The 16,655-nt window shown below is 41.6% G+C and overlaps 1 protein-coding gene across 10 annotated transcripts in view; it reads left to right on the forward strand.

Annotated features, from left to right (window-relative positions):
* The window catches only part of ITSN1 (intersectin 1), a 243,741-nt gene that overhangs the window by 142,758 nt on the left and 84,328 nt on the right, over positions 1-16,655 (forward strand). For all 10 annotated transcript variants that reach the window (XR_015168658.1, XR_015168659.1, XM_086413813.1 and 7 more), the window contains 3 exons: positions 6,231-6,358; positions 10,540-10,769; positions 11,781-11,902. Coding sequence is in view for 8 of the 10 variants with exons in the window: in XM_086413813.1 (XP_086269939.1) it covers positions 6,231-6,358; positions 10,540-10,769; positions 11,781-11,902 (480 nt within the window). In the remaining 2 variants the exon portion in view is untranslated. The remainder of the gene's footprint in view (positions 1-6,230; positions 6,359-10,539; positions 10,770-11,780; positions 11,903-16,655) is intronic.

Raw genomic sequence — 16,655 nt, forward strand, 5'->3', positions numbered from 1 at the left:
GCAGTCCATTGGGTCGCTGAGAGTTGGACACGACTGAGCGACTTCACTTTCACTTTTCACTTTCATGCATTGGGGAAGGAAATGGCAACCCACTCCAGTGTTCTTGCCTGGAGAATCCCAGGGACGGGGGAGCCTGGTGGGCTGCCGTCTGTGGAGTCGCACAGAGTCGGACACGACTGAAGCGACTTAGCAGCAGCAGCAGCAGCAGGTCCCTAAACATCAAACTAAAATGTTATTCCTCCTCTGTCATTTTTTACTCTTTTGTGTTTAATTTCAGCTCAGAATTATTTTGCTTACTGCTAACTGCTAAGTCACTTCAGTCGTGTCCGACTCTGTGCGACCCCACAGACGGCAGCCCAACAGGCTCCCCCGTCCCTGAGATTCTACAGGCAAGAATACTGGAGTGGGCTGCCATTTCCTTCTCCAATGCATGAAAGTGAAAAGTGAAAGTGAAGTCACTCAGTCGTGTCCGACTCTTAGTAACCCCATGGACTGCAGCCCACCAGGCTCCTCCATCCATGGGATTTTCCAGGCAAGAGTACTGGAGTGGGGTGCCATTGCCTTCTCCGATTTTGCTTACTAGTTATGCATTTTTTTTAGCTTATGCCATAAAAATAAAATCATAAATAAAAGAGACATTGAGATAAATTTAGAATAAATTTTTATGGTGATGAACAGTATCTAAGAATTTAATAGATCTTAAAACTACAAAACAAACAAAAAAGAACCCTGAAGATCATCAACTCTGCTTCAGCTGCTGGCCCACATCAGGGACCTGAGAATAAAATCCTGTTATCTTCATTCCCAGGCTTCCCTGGTGGCTCAGCGGTAAAGAATCTGCCTGGCAATGCAGGAGACACAGGTTTGATTCCTGGAGAAGTAAATGGCAACCCACTCCAGTACTCTTGCCTGGAAAATCCCATGGACAGAGGAGCCTGGCAGGCTACAGTTCATGGGGTTGCAAAGAATTCGAGATGACTTAGCTGCTGAGCATGCACACCATAAATTATTTTTTCTGAACCTTTTTGAGAATTTTGTGTGATTGAAAATGAACTTTGAAAATAGGATAAATTTCTATTTTTCATCATCTTTTACCCTTCCTTTTAAAGGGTCTCAGCCACTGGGCCAGTGAGATGTCAGGCCATCCCTCTTTGTGTTCAGGTCAGGTCAGTTCAGTTCACTCGCTCAGTTGTGTCTCTGACTCTTTGAGACCCCATGGACTGCAGCACACCAGGCCTCCCTGTCCATCACCAACTCCCGGAGCTTGCTCAAACTCATGTCCATTGAGTCAGTGATGCCAACCAACCATCTCATCCTCTGTTATCCCCTTCTCCCGCCCTCAATCTTTCCCAGCATCAGGGTCTTTCCCAATGAGTCAGTTCTTCACATCAGGTGGCCCAAAGTATTGGAGCTTCAGCTTCAGCATCAGTCCTTCCAATGAATATTCAGGACTGATTTCCTTTAGGATTGACTGGTTGGATCTCCTTGCAGTCCAAGGGACTCTCGAAAGTCTTCTCCAACACCACAGTTCAAAAGCATCAATTCTTTGGCACTCAGCTTTCTTTATGGTTCAACTCCCACATTTGTACATGACTACTGGAAAAAGCAGAGCTTTGACTGCATGGACCTTAGTTGGCAAAGTAATGTCTCTGCTTTTTAATATGCTGTCTAGGTTGGTCATAGCTTTTCTTCCAAGGAACAAGCATCTTTTAATTTCATGGCTGCAGTCACCATGTGCAGTGATTTTGGAACCCAAGAAAATAAAGTTTGTTACTGTTTCCATTGTTTCCCCATTTATTTGCCATGAAGTGATGGGACTAGATGCCATGATCTTTGTTTTTTGAATGTTGAGTTGTTTTTTTTTTAGCAACATGGTTTTGCCAGAGTTTTATTCGGCAAACAGGATAGTATACCCTCAAGGTGTGATGGCACACCAACCTCAAAGGAAAGGCCTCAATCCATCTTGGCTTCCTCCTTTTATACATTTGTCTCCTGCCCCCAACCCCTTGAGTTTGCCCTATGCAAATTAGGTTGGCCAAGAAGGGGGCGTGTCTGTTTCACCTGAAGTTCTCACTATGGTTTGTGGATCTTCTTTTGTTCCACTTCTGTGGGCTTTTCTCTTTCTTTGTCTTTTAGCCACGCCATTTTGGACTCGTTTTGCCAATTCTAACTACCTAACATTGCCCCGTCAAGAGATGGGAGGCCCAGTTCTTTGGCAATAGGGGCATTGAGATCTCTCTGGCTACTCCCTGCTGAGCTGGGACAGCAAGGGGCATTGGGCCTCCCCCTATTAGTCTCAAGCCTCAGAGTCCTTTTAGCGGTGTCCATCTAAGCGTGATTGATATTTTCCGTGGTCGGGTGTAGTTTTATATATCTTTGTTGAACTGGCACTGCATGTTGTAGCTAGTTGACCTGGGCAGAGATGAAACGGGTTAGACAATTGATAATACATGGAGCAATCACAAGCAACATCAATATGGTGATGACAGGGATTAGTAGGGACACTGGTCAACTCCAAATCCCCCCTCGCCGGGAGAAGGATCCCCTAAAAAGAGATTGTAGCCACCCCGAGAACTCTCCAGCTTGTTCTTTGAGATCCCATAGGATCTGAATGTTTTTCTTGAGGACTGTAAGACTTTATTCAACTTGGCTGGAGGTATTTACCCAGAAACAACATTTCTCATTCAAGATGGCTCAAGTCCCTCCTTGTTTAGGGTTCAGGAGATCTATCTCCTGTCTGATTTGGAGTATAACCCCTGCCAAGCTGTGTTGGCTCATTAGAGCTAGCCTGAGAAATCTTATCCCCAGAAACTTAATTTTGGGGGTGTTCATTAGAATGGCACTCATCTGTAGTCCTGAATAGGTATCTGAACTCTCCCAGGGGCTCACAGGTATATTGAGTGTCCTCTTCTGGTTTCTTCCATGGCTTGACTTGTCATGCCCTGGTACCTTGACTGCTGTGGGGGTAGAAAGTATTACAGTGGAGGGGCCCTTCCATGTGGGCTGCAGTTGAGCCTTTGGGGACCCATCTTTCCAGACTTTAATTTTGCACTCCAGGGAAGCCCTAAGGTAAACCCCCAGTCCTTGAATGTTGGGTTTTAAGCCAGCTTTTTCACTCTCCTCTTTCACTTTCATCAAGAGGCTCTTTAGTTCCTCTTTGCTTTCTGCCATAAGGGTGGTGTCATCTGCATATCTGAGGTTGTTGATATTTCTCCTGGCAACTGATTCCAGCTGTGCTTCATCCAGCCCAGCATTTCGCATGATGTACTCTGCATATAAGTTAAATAAGCAGGGTGACGATATACAGCTTCGTCATACTCCTTTCCCAATATGGAACCAGTCCGTGGTTCCATGTCTGGTTCTAACTATTGCTTCTTGACCTGCATACAGATTTCTTAGGAGGCAGGTAAGGTGCTCTGGTATTCCTATCTCTCGAAGAATTTTACACAGTTTGTTGTGATCCACACAGTCAAAGGCTTTGGCATAGTCAGTAAAGCAGAAGTAGATGTATTTCTGCAAGTCTCTTGCATTTTCTGTGATCCAGCAGTTGTTGGCAATTTAATCTCTGGTTCCTCTGCCGTTTCTAACTCCAGCCTGAACATCTCAAAGTTCTCTGTTCACGTACAGTTGAAGCCTAACTTGGCGAATTTTCAGCTTTATTTTGCTAGCATGTGAGATGAGTGCGATTGTGCAGTAGTTTGAACATTCTTTGGCATTGCCTTTCTTTGGGATTGGAATTAAAAATGGACCTTTTCCAGTCCTGTGGCTATTGCTGAGTTTTCCAAATTTGCTGGCTTATCAAGTGAAGCACTTTCACAGCATCATCTTTTAGGATTTGAAATAGCTCACCTGGAATTCTATCACCTCCACTAGCTTTGTTCATAGTGATGCTTCTTAAGGCCCACTTGACTTCACATTCTAAGATGTCTGGTTCTAGGTGAGTGATTGCACACCATCATGGTTATCTGGGTCATTAAGGCCTTTTTTGCATAGTTCTGTATATTCATGCCACCTCTTCTTAATATCTTCTGCTTCTGTGTGCTGACTTTTGGATTCCTCTCTTAGGACATAAAGAGTTTCAATTAATACTACTCCACTGCAGTTTTTCCTTTTCTCGTAGAGATATTAACTTGAACCAAGAGTGCAAACAACTCTTAACAGGAATTGATCCTTGTTTTCCACTTGTCTCTGAAATATCAAATCCCGAATATTAACCAGATTTTTCATTCATATGTTTAGAGATTACTATTTATGTTTGATTCAAGATCAGTTTTATATCCCATAGTACAGCCATGAGAAAGAAGATTAAAAATGGAATTCTTTTTTCCTGGTGCTGATTTTCTTCTCTTAGAACTGTACACAAAGCAAGACTTAATCATCACTTTCTAGTCTCCACTCTTGGCCTTCCATGGCCCCTCCATAGCTGAACTTGAGACCCAAGTTGCTGTTGTTGTTCTTTAGTCGCTAAGTCGTGTCTCTCTTTTGCAACCCCATGGGCTGTAGTTTGCCAGGCTCTTCTGTCCATGGGATTTCCCAGGCAAGAATACTGGGGTGGGTTGCCATTTCCTTCTCTACGTGATCTTTCTGGGACCAAACTTGTGTCTCCTGCATTGCAGGTGGATTCTTCACCACTGAGCCACTAGGGAAGCCCCCTGTCCCAGATACCCATCATAATTTGGAAGTCACATGCCCATGGCTGTTGCCCTAAGGAATATTGACCTTACAAAGTTGCATCTTCCTGCTCATCCTGCCTGGCTATTTCCTGACTCATCCGCCGGGTTCTCCACTGAAGCCCCTTCCTACTTTCTGTCCTTCTCCTTCTCTGGAGAGCCTCCTCCTCTTCATCCATCCCTCCTCCCCTAGTACATGCTCCCCCTAACCTCCTGATCGCCAGTTACACTTTTTTCCCATATCCCATGGATCCCTTTTAGGACTTCTCCTTGTCACTTATGGTATACTGAATGCTTATACATACAGTTTAACTTTATCTTAAGAACAGTTTAGCCTGTGGGAAAAGGTTACCCTCACTCTAGGGCTTTTCTCTAGGAATAAATGCATTTTAACATTGATCTTCTCCAGAGAGTTCTTCTGCCTTTGATGCCTGAGCTGTGAATTAACTCTAAAGGTAGAAATAAGGCCAGAAGAAACCTCCTCACATGGACTTACCTATGAGCAAAGCAAGAGAAGACAGTGCAGGTCTTCATTCTTAAATCGCACCAAATAGAGCCTGGGGCCACCGCCCCCCCCACCTCCCCCCCCGCCGCCCCCAGCCTCATTGGACAGACCAGGAGGTCAACTAGAACTTTACTCATGGTTCTGCTGGACACTTGGGCATGTCTGATTTTTTTATTGACACAAGTAAGAAGAGATTTGGTGACTGAATCTGTTAGTGACCATTTGATTCCTATAGAATCAGAGGATTTTCCCTCACCAACAGGCATTTCTTTGTTCTTCATATTTTTGATTATTTCAGCTTCTGACTTGAATACTTTCTATATTGTAACATACACTTTATTTTCACTAGCCTTCTGAGGAAATTACTGTTATTCCTGTGTTAGTGTCACATGAGGAAATCAGATCTAGAGGAATGGTCAAATTATAGGTTTTTACCTTCCATCTGACTACTGGTTTAGTTTGGGGCAGCTGACAACTTCACAGTTTTAGTAAAAGATGCTCTGGAAGATGTCTGATTTGAAGCAAAATAGACCCCAGGGGAAGACTCAAGGTTGTTGGGGAGAAGGATGTCCCTTTGTTTTAAAGCAGCGTGTCACAAGGAGGAGCCGAGGTTTTCATGGTTTGATGGAGGGAATGTGTGAAGAAATGTGTGTATCTTCAGAGCCGATGAAGGTTGGTGTTGATTATTATCAAAAGAATCTTAAGGTTCCGTTCATAGTCATCACCATTCTTAAAGTTGGTTGTGTTCTATTATTGTTGCTGTGTCTTGAGCAGTATAGTTTCTCTAATATTCATCCCTCGTAAGCTCCTTCTAAAACACCTCATGGACGTGGTGCAGGGTATTATGGCTCCTAAAATAAGACCTCGAACAGCTTCTGGAGATCAGTCATGTCAGTGTAGGGTGACTTTAGTTTTCCGGGTTAATGTCTTTGAAACCTGAAGCATTATCTCCTACGTGTTCAGGCTTCCCCATTATGAAATGTTGCATGCTGATAAACAGTAGAAATGTCTCCCAACACATGTTGCTACATGAACTGTTTCTTAATTATTTATAGGAACTTAGAGAAATACATAATAAGCAGCAGCTCCAGAAACAGAAGTCCATAGAGGCTGAACGACTGAAACAGAAGGAACAAGAACGAAAGATCCTGGAATTAGAAAAACAAAAAGAAGAAGCCCAAAGGTGAGTCTTTTCAGTGGATTGTGAACCCATCTGGAAGGAACTTTAGGTACTCACTACTCTTCGCTGAACTTCTCCAAGTTCTTACTGCACCAGAAAGAGCCCTCAGTTTTTAATGTGTGTGACTCAGTGGTAAAGAATCCACCTGCCAGTGCAGGAAATACAGGTTTGATCCCTGAATCGGGAAGATCCCCTGGAGAAGGAAGTGGCAACCCAGTCCAGTATTCTTGCCTGGGAAATCCCATGGACAGTGGAGCCTGGTGGGCTGTAGTCCATGGGGTTGTAAAAGCATCAGACACAACTTAACAACTAAACACAAAACAAGCAAAAGCACATATGCATGTAAATCTTTGCGTATATAAGTAACCTCTGAAGTTTTCGGTTGGTGCTCAGAGATCTCTCAGGTTATGATTATGTAGATAAATGGAATTACACAAGGATTTGGGCCAATTGTTATGCCTGTTTGCATGCCAGTGACCAACATATGTTTCCAGTTCACAGCCTTTTAATAACAATAACCATCAGAGTCTTGGGTTTGAAATCAAAGTCCCTGATCTCACTGGCCGCACAGGGTTTCTCCAGTGGGGTGAATAGTGTACACCACCATCTTCCTTTTTTCAACAGCAAATGAAATTTGAGGTCAAAAGGAGAAAATTTGCTGTTGCTGCTGCTTAAGATCCAGACATATTTTTGTTAGTTTCTGTTTGAATATTTGTGTCTGTTTCTATTTGCTAGTAATATTTTGCATCTGGTAAATTACTAGTGAAATAGTAATTTTTGCACCTGGTGTTTTTGGTTTTGTTTTTACATGCCAGTGGGTAAGTAGGTAGGGTCTCAAACCAATTTAGAGGACTACTTTATGGTTTTCTTGGGGCTAGGTCTAGGATTATGCCCCTAGACCTATCCCCTTGGATGTGTTGATTAGCTCCATTCTTTTATCTATAAAGTTGATTATTTATAATATGTTCCACCAAAATTTTATATCCCTACAGAGTAGAAATAAAGATACAGTGTCATCATATGGAAAGTTTAAATTTTCTGTGTACAATTATATGATAAATAGTACCCAGAATTTAACTTCAGAAATTACATGATTATATACTTTATTTTATTTTTAATTTTTTATTGGAAGGTATTTGCTTTACAATATTGTGTTGGTTTCTACCATATATCAACATGAATCAGCCACAGGTATACACATGTCCCCTCCCTCCTGAGCGACCCCCGCATCTCCCACCCCATCCACCCCTCTAGGTTGTCACAGAGCACTGGGGTGATCTCCCTGTGTATATAGCAAATTCTCCCTGTTTTACATATGGTAATATTTGTTTTACATATGGTAATATGTATGTTTCCGTGATACTCTCTCAATTCCTCCCACCCTTTCTCTCCCTCACTGTGTCCACATGGTTCCCTTTGTTAGTGAAATATGTGAAGCAAATTTTATTGTGTTTTTTTTGTTGTGTTATGAATAACAATTAACATTCTTACCCCTCCAAAAAAATGTTTTTTATAGCATTCTTAAAAGATGTTTTGAAAATTGTAACTGAAATGCTTAAGATTTAAACTAACAAGAATTCTACTGCACTGAATCTTCATGATTATTCGAGTAGAAATAAATATAATATTTTTAAATGGAGAATGAAAGTTCTCTTTGTTTATGTTATGTTCCCTTGGCTGTTTCCTGATTCCACAAAATGACCTTTGTGCCTTGGCTGTGTCACAAGGCTAGCGGATTCAGGTTGTGAACAGAACCGAGTGGCCTGGGTCAATCCTGAGGCCTGTATGGCTGTGTGACCTTGGCCAAGTCCTTCACTCCCTCTGCCTCATTTTCCTCTTCTGTAAAATGTGGATGATTAGGACCTGCCTACCTGGTGGGCTTCCCAGGTGGCTCAGTGGTAAAGAACCCACCTTCCAAGGCAGGAGACCCGGGTTCAATCCCTAGGTCACAGAGAACTCCTGGAGGAGGACATGGCCACCCACTCCAGTATTCTTGCCTGAAAAACCCCATGGACAGGGAAGCTTGACAGGCCATAGTCCACAGGGTCCCCAAGAGCTGGACAGACTGAGTGACGGAGCACCAGGTGGGAGAGTTAAAGTAGTTAACAGATGTGGAGCCTTCCCTGGTGGTCCAGTGGCTAAGACTCCAGGCTCCCAATCCAGGGGGCCCAGGTTTGTTACCCAGTCAGGGAACCAGATCCTGCATCCTGAAACTAAGACCTGGGGAAGTGAAAGTGAAAGTGTTAGTCGCTCAGTCGTGTCCAACTCTATGTGACCCCATGGACTGGAGCCTTCCAAACTCATCTGTCCATGGGATTCTCCAGGCAAGAATACTGGAATGGGTTCCCATTCCCTTCCCTAGGGGATCTTCCTGACCCAGGGATCAAACCCAGATGTCCTGCACTGCAGGTGGATTCTTTGCCCTCTGAGCCACCAGGGAAGCCCAAGAATAGTGTAGTGAGTAGCCATTCTCTTCTCCATGGGATCTTTCCGACCCAGGGATTGAAACCAGGTCTCCTGCATTGCAGGCATATTCTTAACCATCTGAGCCACCAGGGAAGACCTGGTACAGCCAAATAAATAAAAATAAATATTTTTTTTAAATGTGGAAGACTAATTATTAATAACATGGTATCATTTATTATTGCACATTAGTTTCATTCAAAGTGTGGTCATCGGGACTTCCCTGGTGGTCCTGTGGTTAAGATTCCACACTTCCAGTGCAGGAGCTGCACGTTCAATGCCTGGTCAGGGAACTATGATCCGACATGCCATGCAGTGTGGGGCCCCGCCCCCCCCAAAAGTGAAGTGTGATCATTAGGGAGTCCCCTGGTTGTCTAGTGGTTAGGATTCAGTGCTTTTACTGCAGTGGCCTGCGTTCAGTCCCTGGTTTGGGAACTGAGATCCCACAAGCCACTCAGTACAGACAAAAATAAATAAATTGTGATTGTTTAAGGAACTTTCTGATTTTGTAAAATGTTGTGGAATGCGAGAAAAATAATTCTTGGTAAGAAAAATTTATCATTCCTAGTCTTTTCCTATGGATTTCATACTGAGGTCATCATACTTTTCAAGGCCTAGATTTAATTGCACTCTATCTCTTTGTGTCGGCTACTTTGACGAACAAAGTAGTCAAATTCAGTAAAAGATAGAAACTGTTGCTTAGTAAAGGATGGTTACTACCTCCAGTGTTCAGAATAACCTCTTGGTTTCTGTTTCAGTTCTGGAGAGCTATTCATGTGCTACATAAACGGGCATGTGCCCTCCATGATCTAATTGTTCATAGACTTCTCTAAGCAATCTTTCACTTGCAGTGTTGGGTATACTTTCTATCCATGGAAGTTATATTCCTGTGTGTTTGTGTATTTTTCTTTGCAGTTATATACCAGTTTTTTGTTTGTTTGTTTATTTTTAAAATTTTGTTTTATTTATTTTTTTTTTGCGAACCATGCTTTTATTTATTTTATTATTATTTTTTTTTACATTTTATTTTATTTTTAAACTTTACAATATTGTGTTACTTTTGCCAAATATCGAAATGAATCCGCCACAGGTATACATGTGTTCCCCATCCTGAACCCTCCTCCCTCCTCCCTCCCCATACCATCCCTCTGGGTCGTCCCAGTGCACCAGCCCCAAGCATCCAGTATCGTGCGTCGAACCTGGACTGGCGACTCGTTTCATACATGATATTATACATGCTTCAATGCCATTCTCCCAAATCTTCCCACCCTCTCCCTCTCCCACAGAGTCCATAAGACTGTTCTATACATCAGTGTCTCTTTTGCTGTCTCGTACACAGGGTTATTGTTACCATCTTTCTAAATTCCATGTATATGCGTTAGTATACTGTATTGGTGTTTTTCTTTCTGGCTTACTTCACTCTGTATAATAGGCTCCAGTTTTTAAATGGAGGAGTATTTTCCTGAGTTCTCTAATCCCTTTATAAACGACATCAGGAATTTTCTTTCTGTGTCTTTCTAAATCATGTGATCTCGTCTTACCCAGAAGGGGAGCCCTGAGAGCCTCTGTTTTGTTGATTCAGATCGTTCACCTGAAGAACAAACAGTATCCCTTGGTGCTTAGCATCCCATTGACTAGATAGAGCTCTTTATGGAAAGAGACGTCACGGCAGTGTTAACATGGAGCTGCTTCCATGCTGTAACCAGGCGTTTTGTTGACAGACGAGCTCAGGAAAGGGACCAGCAGTGGCTGGAGCACGTGCATCAGGAGGATGAGCAGCAGCGGCCACGAAAACCCCACGAGGAGGAGAAGCTCAAAAGGGAGGAGAGCGTCAAAAAGAAGGACAGTGAGGAGAAGGGCAAACCGGAAATGCAAGACAAGCTGAGTCGGCTTTTCCACCAGCATCAAGAACCAGCTAAGCCCGCTGTCCAGGCACCCTGGTCCACTGCAGGTATGAGAGACCAGAATTAGGCTAGCAAATAAGCACTCTCCTCCCAGGTCCTTCGGGGAAGTAGCCATATCTGATCAGGCTCTGTCTTGGCTACGTTCATAGTCGTGAGAAGGTCAGTCATTTTTTGGACAGTGCAGATGTTCATTATCTAGCATCAGTTTAGAGGTCTCTTTTAGGGGCCCACACCATGGCAACCCTTGGCCCAATTATGCTGGCATCCAGAAGTCGTTTGCAGACAGCAGTGGCATGAAATTTCATTGCCAAGTGCCATTCATACAGCTGTATTCCACATGGAGATCATTACCCTTCTTGCCAAAGAGGAACCTGCTGCTTCTCCAGTGTGTTCTTTTCTCTGGGAATTTCAGAGCTGTCTCAGCAGCAGGAATTGGTATTTCTTCTCCTGGCCTGTACTCAGGAGGCATTCACTGTTCTTGGTCTGTACTGCGTCCAGTTGTGGTCTTACCTTTTGAATGTTTTTTGCCCTTTGAACACAAATGGCCTCCTAACTTACCTTTTATATGACCACGCATGGGGCCTGCAGCCTCAACATTTCTATATCACTTAATAGGGGCAATTAAAGTTGTGCTTCTTAGCCCTCCCGTATGAGTTGACTGATTTGAGATTTACGTCACATTCAGTCTACTGCATCCTGCTAGACACCCTGCGTTGGGGGAGAGAGGTCTTGATGCCTTACAGATGTGCGCTGCTGGTGTCTAAGCCAGGAGGCAGAGAGCGGGGGCGTTAGCACCGTAGTAACCTTTGTTTCGCGTCCACTAATGACCTCTCAGATGGGATGGAGCTGCTGACATCAGATTTGGCTCTCCTTTGGTTTCAGAACCAGACACATCCTCACTGAATGTCTTCCAGAAATTCCTTGAGTAGATGGAAGTGGTTCAGATGTGAAGACAGACAGCAGAGGAGATAGATGTCGGTAATTTGGCTTGTGTCATACATTTCTGTCCCATGTAGCATTTCATTTTTGTCCCCTTCCCCTCCTTTCCTTATAAACAGAAAAAGGCCCACTTACGATTTCTGCACAGGAGAATATAAAAGTGGTGTATTACCGAGCACTTTATCCCTTTGAGTCCAGGAGTCACGATGAAATCACGATCCAGCCGGGAGATATAGTCATGGTAAGAAAGCCTCCAGCGAAAGTCTGGTTTCTGTTGATGGTTAGCATCTGTCCTCTTCTTGTACTTTATTTGACAGTTGTAAAATTGTGGGCGAGTGTGAAATCCAGTAATCCAGCATTTGAGTTTTTGAAGTACTGACTCAGTCTTCTTCCTTTTCTATTTGAATGAGAGACAGCATTTAAAAATGCATCACCTTAAAATAGAATTGTTAAAGAAAAATGGGTTCCTGACATAGCCTTGTGTATTTTCAAATCTGTAAAGCTCTGGTAATTTCAGAGTTTAGATTCTTACTGAGATACTATGAGTAGTCTTTCAGAAATAGTTTTAAATGCAAAGTATCTGATCACAGTTGCCAGTGATAACTTTTCTATCTATTTTTTTCCCTTTACTCATGTAAACTTTGAATTGCCTGAAGAGTAATGAACTAAATACAGTTAATCTGCTTTCCTACTCTGTAAATGAACAGATGAAAGAGTTTAGGATTTTGCTTGTCATAGCTTTTTTCTTTAAATATAAGAATTAAATATATATATATATATAAAATAATTAAATATAATCTTGTGATTGTAACTAAAGCAATAGTAACCAGTTTGAGAAAGAATAAAGGAATGTGGTTGACCTGAATTCTTTCCTAAAAGAAATCAGTAGTTCCTCAATCCAGTTAATGTACGTCTTAGAAGTGGTCAAACTTTGCATTACTGTTGGCTTTTTTTTTTTTTTTTAAGATGGAAATGGTTCAGAATTTTCAAAGAACTGTGAAAATTAATAATTGAGACAAACACACTTCCCATACTGGGACCCTATGTCATTGAAGTATAAAGGATGTCGTGTAGCCACAGTAATTACTCATACATTCATTTTGCATTTATGTATAATATCTGTATTTAGAGTATGTGATATTTCATGGATCAAAATATTTAGAAGGAGCAATGTGTTTGTTTCTCAGAGAAGCTGATGCCCTTTCCTCTTATTTTCTGATAGCTTTTTCTCTAGTTCTTTTGGTCTGGAAATAAGGAGGTTACATCTAAAGGTCCAGAATCTTTCAAAATCAACATTTCCTTCACAGTAATGGAACCTGAACTTTGGATGCCCAGGCACCAGCCTCAGTTATTCTTCACAGAACACCCTCCACACGAATGGTGACCCGAGGCAGGCAGTGTTTTCTCAGCTTCTTCCCCATCTTCTCTGTCCTGATGACCTCAGGCTGCCTTTTAAAGCAGATGAACTGTAATTTATCTAAATACCAATCAATAGCAGGAATCTAAACAGTATGAAGGTACAATGCTGTAGCAGATAGGACCTTATTACAAGGTTGATTTTTTTTTACACTGCTTTCAAAAGAAAAAAAAAAAAAAAGCCTAACATTTTTGAAACTGGATTTTGTTGCAGCACAAAGTGCAGAAAAAGTAATACTCTCTTTTTGAGATAAGGAAGTGTTAACCAAGTGTTATGATAAGGAAATGTTACAGATGATCTATATTTTAATGAGTAAATATTGCTATTTTTGAAGGAAACATAGTCTTGTTACAGTGATATTGAGTCCTTTTTCCTTAAATTAACTAGTTAAGCCCCAGCCCCTCTGAAAGAATAAACTGTAGATATACTGTAAGAATGAAACATCTCATTAAACATATGTTTTGCCTTGCTTTCAAACCTGTGCTTTCCTGGTGGAGGTTAAAGGGGAATGGGTGAGTGCCTTCTCACTGTCAGGAAGTCTGTATCTTATTAAATGTTTTGTTCTTTTAAATGACTTTAATTCTGTGTAAGTACACATATCTTTGGGTGTTGTCTTGGCAGTAAAAAGATGTTTTGAGTTTGTGTAGTAGGCTGTGCTTGAAGTAGGAAAAGAAGAAAAGAAAAGTGTAAAAGTTTGCGTGCCAGATTTCTGCTTGCTTTAGCTTCCATGTAAGGACTAACTTGAAGGCTCCGTATTGGCAAATTATCAGGTCAAGTCTCTCAGAACATGGGCGAAAATAAGTAGGTTAATAAGTAGGTTAAACTTAAAAGATAAAATTCTTTTTTAAAAGTTATTAAAAAAAAAACTTTCTGGGTTAAAACTGGAGGCCATCAGTGACCAATATGGAAAGATTTGACAATATTACAAAATTAAATCCTGTAGATTGCGAAATATATGAGAGATAAAGGGTTGCCATCCATGATACATAAAGACTGAAAAGTTAATATGAAAGAAACCTACAGCTTTAAGGAAATACATGCACATTTTTAAAATATACAAAAAAATGTTTCTTTGGTGATCAGGAAAATGGAAATGTTAAAGATGAGATAACATTTTTCGTCTCTCAGCTGAGCAAGTTTACGAGTTTGATAACATCCAGCTTTGTCAACAGTATAGAAAAGTGAGTATAATACACATCGTGAGCATTGTCATATGAATTGGCTAAGGCAGCTGAAAGGCAATTTGGCAACGCTTATTCAGTCTTAAATTTCTCATTCCCCTTGACCCAGGAACTCTGTTATTCTCCCTTCTATAGGCTGTTTTTGGCAAGTGCACAGATAAATGTGTCCCGGGATATTCACTGCAGCACTGCTGGTAAAAGCTAAAAAGGAACAGCCCTGTATCCCTCAGAAGGGAGATGGTTTAAATAAATTACAATACAGCTAAACAATAAAGATGTTTTCGAAAATTACACAGATCTACATGTATTGGGTTGGTCCCGAAGTTCGTTTGTGTTTTTCTGTACAATTTGGCCAACCTGATACGAATAAACTCTCCAGTAAAAAAGCAGAAACAATATATAGAGTATAATTGTATTTGGGTAAATAAAAAACCAGGTGTGTGTGTGTATGTAAACGTTTATATGTATATATAGTTTACAGTTTCGCAGTGTAGGCATCAAACTGTTAATAGTGGTTACTACTTGGCAGTAGTGGGGGGGGGGTTTAATTTTGTGTACTTCTATACCACTGGCATGCAAGAGACTCCGGTTCAATCCCTGTGTCAGGAAGATCCCTGGAGAAGGAAATGGCAACCCATCCAGTATTCTTGCCTGGGAAATCCCATGGACTGGGATCCCTGATGGGCTATTGTCCATGGGGTTGCAATGAGTTGGACACAACTTAACGACTAAGCCACCATCACCATATTCATATTTACAACTTTATCAACATTTATCATTTTTAATAAAGCACTAAAGGTAAATCCGACTTTGACAAATATAACAGAGTGCCTACCCAGGCCCGGGTTACTGTTTACTTTATCTCCGACATCCCAAATGTGTGATGAAGAGACTTTGTTGTGAGGCATCCTGTAGCCTCTTGTTGAAGGGACTGGAGTGGTACCTTCATTTTATATCACAGAACGCAACAAGACACCCCAAGTGGCATTCAGCTGTGTTATCTTTGTGAGGCTAACAATTGGACACTCAAAGTGGAAATTGACTTGTAAGAGTAACAGTTTTTTTATTTCATGAACTTTGTAGTTAAGAAACACAGTTGTGAAAAATACATAGTAGAACATCCTTAGCAATCTCTCTTGGTTGAGTAATCAGGAGTTCACTTATTTTTGTAGGCATAGTCATCATCAAATTCTCATATTTCTCAAACTTTGAAAAATAGCTAACTATACATGTTGAGATTTTAGAGGTCTAGCAACTTGTATCCTGTTTTAATGCAGGCAGTCTTGCAAGAGGCTTTAAAAAATATTTTGCTTTTTAAAATCTTGATTATCAGCTCAGATTTCTCCAAAAGTATTTTTTCATGATTAACAAAAATTAGGTGGTATTTCATATATAATCCTCTTCTAACTGTTGTTGATAATACAAAGAAATATAAGGTAACATCTACCATTCAGATGTTTCAAATCTTTTTAGAAAAATAGGGAGAAGCACATGAAAAAGCCAGTGTGTGATGAAGTTCCCAGTGAATGCTCACTACTGCTGCTAGGAATATAAAAGAAAAAAGGAATCAGAGTGAATGGATGTGCTCTGGGAAGACTTCTGAGTGGAGGCATCTTAGTTGAGTTGACCTTAACAGCTCAGGCTTAGATACTCTGAAAATCTATGGCCTGTCTTCTGATCTGGAGGTCCCATTACCTGGAGGGTGAAAAAGCCCAATTTGATATCCACAATGTATTGAAATAATAGCATGAGAGATTAGAACAATGCTGCTCACTGCCATTTTGTTTATCTTAAGAACACAGGCTGATCATCTAACTCAGCTGGCTTTAAATGGTGCAAGGCTGAATGCATCAGTCCTGCTCAGGGATCTTAAAGTGAAAGTGAAAGTGAAGTTGCTCAGTTGTGTCTGACTCTTTGCAACCCCACGGACTGTAGCCCACCAGGCTCCACAGTCCATGGGATTCTCCAGGCAAGAATACTGGAGTGGGTTGCCATTTCCTTTTCCAGGGGATCTTCCCAACCCAGGGATCGAACCCGGGTCTCCTGTATTGCAGACAGATGCTTTACCATCTGGGCCACACACACAAAAAAAACCAATCCAGGACTCTCTCCCAGAGACTCTGGGAACTTTTAATCCATATTTAGAATTCAAAAAGAAGGCTGAGTACTGAAGAATTGATGCTTTCAAATTGTGGTGCTGGAGAAGACTCTTGAGAGTCCCTTAAACAGTAAGGGGATCAAACCAGTCTGTCCTAAAGAGATCAAACCTGAATACTCATTGGAAGGGCTGATGCTAAAGCTGAAGCTCCAATATGTTGGCCACCTGATATGAAGAGCCAACTCATTGGAAAAGATCCTGATGCTGGGAAAGACTGAAGGCAGGAGGACAACAGAGG

This window comes from Bos grunniens, chromosome 1 (assembly GCF_055505025.1).
Source record: "Bos grunniens cultivar Pamir isolate PY7600 chromosome 1, Bosgru_T2T1.0, whole genome shotgun sequence".
NCBI classification, from domain to species: Eukaryota; Metazoa; Chordata; class Mammalia; order Artiodactyla; family Bovidae; genus Bos; species Bos grunniens.